At 30.7% G+C, this 10,576-nt stretch overlaps 1 protein-coding gene across 1 annotated transcript; it reads left to right on the forward strand.

Annotated features, from left to right (window-relative positions):
- The first annotated feature begins 833 nt into the window (after positions 1 to 833).
- Positions 834 to 10,262, forward strand: LOC126914336 (angiotensin-converting enzyme-like). Its single transcript, XM_050718127.1, has 13 exons — positions 834 to 1,286; positions 5,473 to 5,660; positions 5,778 to 5,936; positions 6,003 to 6,084; positions 6,162 to 6,302; positions 6,390 to 6,572; positions 6,651 to 6,745; positions 6,815 to 6,966; positions 7,875 to 8,002; positions 8,067 to 8,313; positions 8,403 to 8,492; positions 8,574 to 8,681; positions 8,754 to 10,262. Exons 2-13 carry the CDS (start codon positions 5,475 to 5,477, stop codon positions 9,373 to 9,375), a joined length of 2,193 nt encoding a protein of 730 aa, XP_050574084.1. The 5' UTR covers positions 834 to 1,286; positions 5,473 to 5,474; the 3' UTR covers positions 9,376 to 10,262.
- The last annotated feature ends 314 nt before the right edge of the window (positions 10,263 to 10,576 follow it).

The raw sequence follows: 10,576 nt of genomic DNA on the forward strand, positions 1-10,576 counted from the left end.
AATTGCTCAATTCCTTTGCATAATTGCGTATCCCGGACGCGCGTGAGTCAACGTGTACTTGATAATTCCTTGTATTCGTAAGTCGTTTCAAGGACACCTTTGTCTTGGTACTACTGGTCGAGAACTACTCGCTGTTCATGTCCAGTTGCAAAAGTTATTATCGCGTCGATGACGCTTGCAGAGTCTAAAAAGTCTGCCCGATTGGTACTTCGGGTCGGATTAGAAGCTATAATTTGATGTTCTTCGTAACATTGGTCAGTAGTTCCGCCTATAGGAAGTGGACCTCACTAGTTCTATTAGGACAAGTTCTTCGTAATCCTGTTCTAGTGGGGATCCACTATTCCTGTACCTTATGTCTGTGCTTATACCTCGTCTATGATTTTACTACTATAGAGATATAAAGATAGAGCACATGAATCATATGTTAATGTGTAAATGGATGCGATAGGAGAATAGAAAAAGAAAGCTACATAGAGGTGTCTTCTGTCTTGTCTAGTCAGACATGCACACTGATGCTAGTTCGTTGGTGATGTTATACTTACACATTTACTATATCGCTTTTTCAGCTGGCTAACGCACTCTGTTTTTACATCTCTATAGTCACTACTATACTTAATCGGTAATGTCGCATGTGACACGAAAATGATAAAGAAGTTATATGACCAAAACATAAGATATGAAAAAGTTATCTATCAAGTCTAGCTTGGTTTATATGTACCTCGTCTGCGCTACTTCTACTCTAACTTGAGAAATCACAAAATCATTGAATAATATGCTCTATATAACTATATTCTCGATGACTGTGTATACGTCACACGTCACACGCTACACTACCTACAGTACAGTACGCTGAGTATGCTGTCGAGACGACTAGCATGATGTAAAGGAATTTGGATCGTGCGAACTTTGAACAAATAGTCATATTGATCATAGTCATATAGTATACACGTGATGAGTTGTATATTATTTGCAATAAGATAAAAGTGAGATAATCAATCAACTACTGTGCATATCCGCAGTAGTTTTTGTTCGATTTTAATCATTCTACGTTTTTTACGACAATCTTTGGTCGTACTTCTGGTTTTTCGAGAAATAGAAAACATTCCAACGAGAGAGACGCGAGTAACTTCTTCACGTTTGTGTGCATACGTTTACTCTTTTCCTCTGCGTGTTCGAACGCATTCTGACGTGCAGTTGATCCTTGTTCGTCACACAAATCGAAGCCACTTATCGGAAACAAAATCGAAAACGTGAACGTCGAGCGAAACGACGCTCGGCTAGCTAAGGTGAGCAAGATCAGGAAACTTAAACTAGATCTAGTCTTTTGACAATGGTCCAAGTCACAATTGATTATTCTTTGTGCCTTGAATTAAATAAATTTTATCGTTTATTCTGAACACTTTATTCAAGAACACCATGAATGAGACAAAGATTTTTAATTTTTATTTCAATTCTAAATTTCATAATAATTTATTATTTCTGAATTTATATATTTTAGTACCATTCGTATTCTAAAGATTTTAAGGTAGTTCTAGAAACATATGTATATGTCAAATATAAGTATTTTTTACAATTATTAACGCATCAATGCAAATAATAAATGTAAATAGTGCTTTAAAATACTGTTATAATGTAAATTGTAAAGGTTAAAAATATAAAAGCTTAAAAATTTGTAATTGGGCCAAAAATAACAATGCGTCAAATATCGTGCGTTGCATCACTTACTATGTATGAATTGAACTAAATGCAAGAAATTTTCCGTTATTCAAAGTCACTCATAATTGATGCACATGAACTTATCTTAATCATAAAAAAACAACCTCAGTAGTCGTTAACATATCAATTACAATTTTCATTGAACTTATTTGATTTCGAAGATGGATCGATCGAGTTTCATAGACGAAAGCGAAACGAAAATTCGTTGCTCTCTACTTCTCTAGTCAATGTTATTGAATCGATGATTGCGATATCGAAGAAAACGAAGTAATATATATATATCTTTCCAAGATAAAATCTATAATATACCCCGAGATTACTAAACGACTTTAAAAACAATTTCTTAAAAATAATTTGAATTTCGCGCTATTTATATTTGGATTCCATTTACTATGGGAGTTTGGTTGTTTATCGAAATATTACTATTAAAATCATGTAACATTAGTGTTAATACAAACAATAAGTTATGAAAGTATGTATGCATCTTTTAAATTCTGTGTCTTTGATTTATGAAAAGAAAATTAAAGACGTATTTCATTGTCGGAAAATCGTTGCAGTTATATGTTAACACAGTATTATTTTGGACTTATTCCCAAGGTGCAGACACGAATATGCAAATCATCTTTGGAACGATGCTGGATATAATTTGTTGTACACATCGAATGTTACAAAACTTTAAGCAATTTTGAAATGATTTATTTTTAGATATTTGTGCTTAAAATTCTAAGCGTCTAGTAACATACAATTAGTTACGTGAACAATTTGACCAAACAGCAATTATTAGTATAACCATAGAATATTCAGTTATAGAGTAGCAGATTATATATAATTTTTATGAAAAATTACAAGTTAATTTATTTTCATACTAGGATACTAATAATAATTAATAAAAAATTAAATACTAATAAGAATTACTAGAGTAATTTCTTTATTACGATATTTCCAATTTAAGTAGTATGTAGACTTTATGTAATCTTTGGTAATCAATTGTAAATATCTTAAATTCGTAATTAAATGCTATGTCGGTTTCTGGGAATCAATATTAAACTTTTCTCTTTTGTTTATATATAGACGCATTTTCTGTATTTACTCGTCGCCTAAATCTAAGTGGAAAATAAAACAAAATTAGCTCTGTCTTTAATGCGTTTAACATTTAGTCAATACTGGCTGAAGGTTTATTGTTGTTATACACAGCTATTTTTGCACACACATGGCAACTTGCAAATCCCTCTTAATTTTGATGCGCGAATACTTGTTTATGAGTCTGAAATATTTCATTAAAAAGCATTTACGTTATATATCTATAATAAAAATGCGTCATTATTTCGTTAACATTAATCTGGCTGTACTTTTGAAAGGTACCGGTCGCCGATGAAGATGAAATTTGATGGATATCATGGGATGAGATAGTAGATCTGAGATATAAGATCGTAGTGTTAAGAAATCGTGCATGCAGAAAGTATAGATCTTTATGTAATAGATTTTTATTACTATTAGATGCCATGTTCGGCAATTAGTATAATAATGTGAAGATAGATAATGTATATAGCTGGGGGATAAATATATGTATGTATATATTAAGCTTAAAAATGTTCAATGAGTAAAAAAAATAATCACTTCCTCTTAAACAGGGGTATTGGTGTTGGTTTGGGCTAGGTAAATCTTGCCAGAAACACTGTCGCCAACCTAATAACAGCAAGGATTTATTATATATATCTTTAAGCACCTGTATCTTCGGAACGCATGATTTCCCAATACCAAGATTTTATATTTCAGGCCTATTATCTCATCTAGCGATACCCACAAAATTTTGTCCCAGTTCGCCACCAATGCCATTCGGAATAATATCCATTGATTTCTTTAAAATTCATTTCCTTGAAATCTTTCCTTTTCGTGTAGCAAAAGTTTATTGTATTTATAGGGACTCCCGATTTTTAAGGATAGTCATGTATTCCAAGCTTTTACATGACTCGAGTCCATTTATATGAAAAAATATACACTTTAAAGGAATTCACAATGATGAAACCCAGTACCGGTTGAATCAGTTTAAACAAAACAAATCTCTTCCTTTCATTATTTTCTACGATAGTTCTCATTTAAATGACATATGTATGTATCTATTTACATATATTGTCACGTTGCCTAAATTCTAACGTACATTTCATATGCATTTAAATAGTTAACATATAATACATACCACACAACATTTTAATTAATTAAAAAGAGATCTTCATTGGACTTTGTTGTAATGATTCTAATCATAAGCAAAGATGATTAATAGGGAAATTTCATTTATAGTCTGATGACCCTGATGTACATGGGTTCAAAATGTATTATTTATCATCGTGACGCTTTCCATTGTCTTTCAGATCAACGTTTTTTTATACGTATCTTAATTACACAACATATTTACGCAATTACGTATTTAATAAAAAACAACATTAGATGAATTTTTCTAATAATTAGATACGACAAGAAATTTTTCCGTTATTAATTCTGTTATAATAATTTTCATGTTATTACTATATCTGCAAGATAATTGAAAATAATAAGATTCAAATAACAAAAAATAAAGACAGTAAGCCACCAAGCTATATAGCAGTGAGCAATGAAGCTCATTTTCGTTTATCTGTTAATTAATAGAAAGTGCATCAGTTCTCACTGCATTCTCTCGATTTTCCCATTCACGACGTGTAAATAATATTACTCACGTATTAAAATATACATATAGACCGATGGTCGTTCAGTTCAAGATGTCAATAAGTTCCCATAACGACATTTATGAACAGAATTATTTGCTTGAGCATGGTATCAAATTGAAAGCAATTAAATATGCGAATATGGTGTGACTACGTACAGTTGGTCGATTCATGATTATTATGCCGACTTCTATGAATAATAAAATCGCGCTTGATCTTCCAAGAAAACATAGCAATAGCTCATGCATATATATAGTATCGAAGGAATATATATATATATATATATATAGTTAAAATACATTAAGTCTGTATTAAAGTTTCTATATTTCAAAAACCAAAATAATAATTTTAAACGTATAAGAGAAAATAGGGAATTCGAGATCTTATCCAGGATCATACAGCGTCAAAATAGAAAATTGTATAGAGTATAAAATACACCATACTTCCATAAAATACATACGGATCTGGATGCATCAATCGATATAGTCAAAAATTAATGTGTTAGTTCGCGATCTCTTTTTTGAACTATAAATAAAGATCAAGTATACTATCCACAATAAATTGTGGAATACCTCACTCGTTGAACTCGTGAAAATAAAAAAAAAATAAAAGGGAAAGTATTTTAGACTTTAATTGACTCATGATTACGAAAGTTACATATATAATTTTCACAGAGAAGGATGACCATAATGAAATGAGTCGCTTAAGAACAAGTAATTGCTTTGACAAAATATATTCAAATACGTTTCAATGTACAGTTTTTATCATAAAAATCAATGTTTTATAACAAAAACATACCTCAACGGGCGCAGATATTATTAACAGATATTATACGCGTATGCCTAACATTTAAAAATTTCCCGCGTTGTGTAAGACATATTTTAATTATTTACTTCTATCCACTTTTTTATAATAAAATAATCAAGTATCTTATTAAAATTAGAAATTGAATGAATTGACAATTTTCTATTTATATTTTTTAATATATTTTCTTTTACGACTTAGTAAATATTTCTTATTTTTATAAATAATAATATCTTCTTTCTTCACCGTAAAGGGATGCCATCAAAATGGGTTTGCATAATCTTTAATCTGATAGTGTATGTGGTTGCGTCAGTAGAAGATGAAAAGACTAGAGCTTTCATAAAATTAACCGAATTCGCTTACGAGGATACTTGTATGAGTACAGCTGAAGCGGAATGGGAATTCATCAATTCACCATCGAATGAAACATTATCAAAATGGGTATGTTTTTCAAATTATAAGCACAGAATACATAATTCAACAAATATGCAAATAATGCATAAATATGCAAATAATATCCAATTATGCAAAATTATTAATACAATAATTTTTTTATAGGAAGACGAATTAATTTCTTATGCCTCCTTTAAGAACTTACAAAAAGACGAAGTTGGTAACATTTCAAAAGCTGATATCAGAGATGAATCTTTACAATACAAGTATGATGTTGCTGAAAAAATAGGCGATGCTTTATTGGATACCGAAGATTTTAAAAGCGTGAGATTTCATTTTACTTGAGCAAAAACAATTATTTAAATAAACTTAATAGAATCTTACTTGTAGCTTGTTCATTTTTCTGGGACCATAGAGTTGCTGAGATTATCTACAGTTCATAAAGGAATTTTAAATAATCACACAAGAAAAGGTAACAGAAATTTCAATCCATCATAAACAGATGCACAATTACATGGTAATTAATTACATATATATTGAGAACTTTAGATGTGGAACGTATACTGCCTCGTGGTAATGATATTAGAAATAAGAACACTGTTTGGATAGCATGGCATCAAGAACTAGCTTCATTAGTTAAAAATTTCTCTGTTATCCTACCACTTGTTGATAAAGCTGCCAAAGCAAATGGTAAATATTTTCGGAAAATAAATTGTATTTTGTACACTTTAAAGTTGACAATTTTTAATTAAATGTAAAAATGTTATTCAATTTTAGGTGTCAAGGATGTTAAAGAATATTGGGAACTTTTAAGTGGATATGGTGATGGTTATAATAAAGTTGAATATATATGGAATGGGATTGTCGATCTTCATAAAAAAATATTGAAATTCGTAATAAGTAGCTTATCTCAGAAGTATGATATTGCTATGAATGATACAATACCAGCATACTTACTTGGTAAACTATAACACCGTTCAATTATACTCTTAAATGAATAATACGAATATATTAAATAAGTTGCATTTATTCCAAAAGGAACCTTGCAAGGAAACGACTGGATTCCTATATCAGTTGATGTAACACCTTATCCAGATCTTATGTATAATATTAAAAAAAATCTTTGGAAGAAGGTAATAGTTACATTTGTTGCCTTAATGATACATGAATTGTACAGAAAGTGTAACTAAATTTCTTTTTAGAAACTTCATGCAAGAACACTGTACAAAATTGCTTCTGCTATGAGTACACAAATACTAAGTCAAGCGCCACAAGCAGATTTTTGGAAAAATAGCTATTTCTATGGACAGTGTCCTTCAAAATTAGTTAATTTCTGCAAAGATGCTGTTTTGAGGTACTTTATAAGTAAATGTTTTAAAAATTGTCATTTTTTATTATTTAAGTTAATGTATTTTCGACCGTTCAACGGGAGTCGTAAATTCCTATTATGATTTGAATAATCGACGTCACGAATCGTTCGATCCCTTATTTCGGTTAAGACAATTAGGGTGGTTGAATGAATATAACGCTGATATTAACAGGTCAATATATATTTTCAATAATCCAATAACTTCAATGTTGCATATATGGAATGACAAACTATGAATGAGTACAACAACAATGAATGAGTAATGATGTATCTTCTGTCAATTGACTGTCTTCGACTTGGCGATTCTGCTGACTTGACTTCTGACTCCTTCTGTTCTACGAACTGTGTTTTAACTCTAGCTGGTTTTAACCGTTACTGATGAGCTTTGAATGTTACTAGAATGTTACTGTGGAATAAGTCTAAAGATCAAGTGATTGCTCTGTAGTTGTGAGAACAAGCGAAGTTCGTTCTTGTGTGATTACGAAGGAAAGCTCGGAGTGAATGTCTTTGTTGTATGAAGAAAGCGGATTCATTGCTCACACTTTTCGTTAGGAAAGTGAGTAACGAACCGTTACCCTCTACGAACCGAAAGGTACCTGAGAGTAACGAACCGAATGAGCCATTGGTTATGGCCAACGTTAGGAATGATTCATAGGCGGAAGCACCTTCCTACCTACGTGACCCATGGGTAATATTGTTTATAGGAAAAACCTACTTTATCGTTAGACAAATATCCGCTTTCTCCGTAATTTGTAAGAACGTGCAATAAACCCAAGGACTGTTCTATAATGAGGGTCCAAATAACGGCACGCTGATCCTTGACAGCTAGACAATGAAGAACGGCGCACGGATTCCATGCGACGTAACAGTTAATTTAAATCTTTACATTACAGGGTATCTACTTGCTTTGAACCTACTATAAGTAACTATCTCTCTACTCACAAAAACGTAGGAAAGATTGTGTTCAATCAATTATCTGTCGAGGATACTCCAATACTTAATACGGCTAATCGATATTCAGGTAAAATATTAACAACGAATACATATTTGACTCATTACAAATAGTATTAACATTTTATTTGCAGCGCTAGAAGAAGGTGTGTCGGAACTCTTCGGTATTTTAGCGGCAAGTCCTGCTTGGTTAAATTACACACGTATTATCGATGACTCTAGCAATAATGATCAAAATTTAATTATATCTCTTATGATTACTGCACTGAATACGCTACCGCGGATTGCTTATTATATATCTGTAGATATGTGGAGAATTAATGCTATTGAAAAAAACTTAACAAATCCTGAAGATTTAATATCATCTTGGTGGCAATATAGGTACTAATTGCTTGGAATATTAAGATTATATTCAATATATTTTGAGAGCTTTTTAATACTAATAAACTTTATTAAAATTTTCATTCTAGGGAAAAATATGAAGGAATCAAATCTAATGGATCTAATTTACCCACATTTTTAAATGATGATCATATCACGAACAATAAGCCATATTTGCCGTAAGTAATAATAACAATGTCGAGACAATAACATATTTACGTTGATGTATCGATAAATTATTGCATATTACTCTCTTACAGAAAACTAGTTGGTACAATGTTGGCATTTCAGTTGTATGAATATCTGATGGAATCCACAGAAATTAGATATGATTCGATCGTAAGAAAACAGATAAATATTAATTTTTTGTGAGTACTACTTATAAACAAAAATTTTACAACAATTTTGTAAGAAAGAAATTAAGAACATTTTTTTAACAGAAAAATGATTCAGCAAGGTGCCGATGATTGGATGAAAGTAGTCAATAAATATTTAGAAATAGATGAAATTTCACTGGATTCGTTACTTTCATTTTTCTCGCCGCTGGAAGATTTCATTGACGAGCAGTATGAGGATCTCCAATACAAGGCAGTTACAGCCAAAGAGTCAGAATTAGATGAACTAGAAAAGAAACTAATTATGGAAATAAATGCCACGACTACTGATGCTCCGCCAACCACTACAATTGCCACTTTGAAACAAACTATAAAGAAAAAAACAGAAATAATAAATAGAAAGTCTCTAAGTAGACAGGATGATAAAAAGAGCGATATAAATATTGTGACTAATTCGAGCAAAGATTTAAAGTTTAAATCGCCTATATATGAACAAGTCGAAAAACCAGAAAATCGTAATCCACTACAACCAGTGACAACTGAGGCTCCTTTTGATCCATCACTTGACACCCAAGGCATAGGAAATGACAATAAACCAAAGACAAATACTAGTAAGGCAGCGTGGGCCGTGGGCGCAGTGCTGATAGGAATAATAGTTATTTGTATAATTGCGATCTTCGGGAGACAAAGATGTCGCAAAGTACCAAAAAATAGACGATACGTTTAATGGTATCTCTCTACGCTAAAAATATCTACATATTACGTATATTTATTCTTGCATTTAGTTTGTAATATTTGCCTGTGTAAGTTATTGTTATGGATCGTTTCGTGTAGAAAGACATTTATTAATTCACAATATCTAATATTGTACATTCCTTACTGTTCATTGTAAAAGAAAAGAAAAGAAAAAAAACAGAGGCTACTTTCGGAAATATAGTGTGAATACTAGTCTCTCGATACAGTTGAGCAGTATACATAAGAGAGTGTCGTAAGAAGAAAATTAGAGCTTGATTAACAAAATGAAAAGTATTAACGCGTGGATATATTATATTCAATTATATCTTCTAAATCGGATTTATTTAATTTTCATTGCATTATGTACATATGTATACAAACTTAATATGTATCATTTTTGTAGAGTAATATTAGTCTTAAAAATAAGAAAGGAATGTCGTAACATACATACCAAGTACAATAGTTCCTCTACCACTATGCCAAACTATAAAAAACAAAAAGGTTTTAATAAACGCACAAAGCGGGAAATATCTCCCTTTTTTTTAAATTTATAGGACATGTACTTCAATGGTACCTTTATTAGTCTATACTATATCTACCATATTTTTCAAACTAAGGCTTGTACATAATCACTTATACAAAATTGTAAGATGAATGGGTAATTATACAAATGTGTAACTATCACAACGTGAAGGATGTCACAAAACCAATGTCATATATATTTTTCTTACATAATACTACCATGTATGATACTTATATAAGTATATGTAATTTGTATACGATGTACTCTCTGTATTGAGAATTTATATTTTTTATAAAAGTATTTATTTTGTACCGTATAAAGGTATTTAATAAAGTATTCTTCTGGTACAAAATTAATATGCATCAATTTTTAAATATTAAAAAAATTAATTTATGTTGTCCACGCTATTGAGAACCATTGATCATTTTATCAAATCATAGATATGAATGAAAGGATATGCGTGCATTTATAGCATTTGCTTAACTAAACTATATCTACAAGTCGTACCTATTTAGAAAAGTCAAACCAACAAACTAATTCTAGTTTTAAATAAAAATTTCTCTCTAATTTATAAATCTAATTGATAAATTCTGAAAAATTCATTAACGTCCAAGTGCAATAAAAATGAAGTAGTAATAAAGCAATTTTTTCTTTAATGCTAATATCTACC

Source organism: Bombus affinis, chromosome 3 (assembly GCF_024516045.1).
Source record: "Bombus affinis isolate iyBomAffi1 chromosome 3, iyBomAffi1.2, whole genome shotgun sequence".
Lineage (NCBI taxonomy): Eukaryota > Metazoa > Arthropoda > Insecta > Hymenoptera > Apidae > Bombus > Bombus affinis.

Excerpts from the sequence above, each read along its gene's own strand:
- LOC126914336 (XM_050718127.1), top strand. The coding sequence starts at position 5,475 with ATGCCATCAAAATGGGTTTGCATAATCTTTAATCTGATAGTGTATGTG. Across the intron at positions 6,303-6,389 it reads TAAAGCTGCCAAAGCAAATG|GTGTCAAGGATGTTAAAGAA; the intron begins GTAAATATTTTC and ends ATTCAATTTTAG. Across the intron at positions 6,746-6,814 it reads AAAAAAATCTTTGGAAGAAG|AAACTTCATGCAAGAACACT; the intron begins GTAATAGTTACA and ends ATTTCTTTTTAG.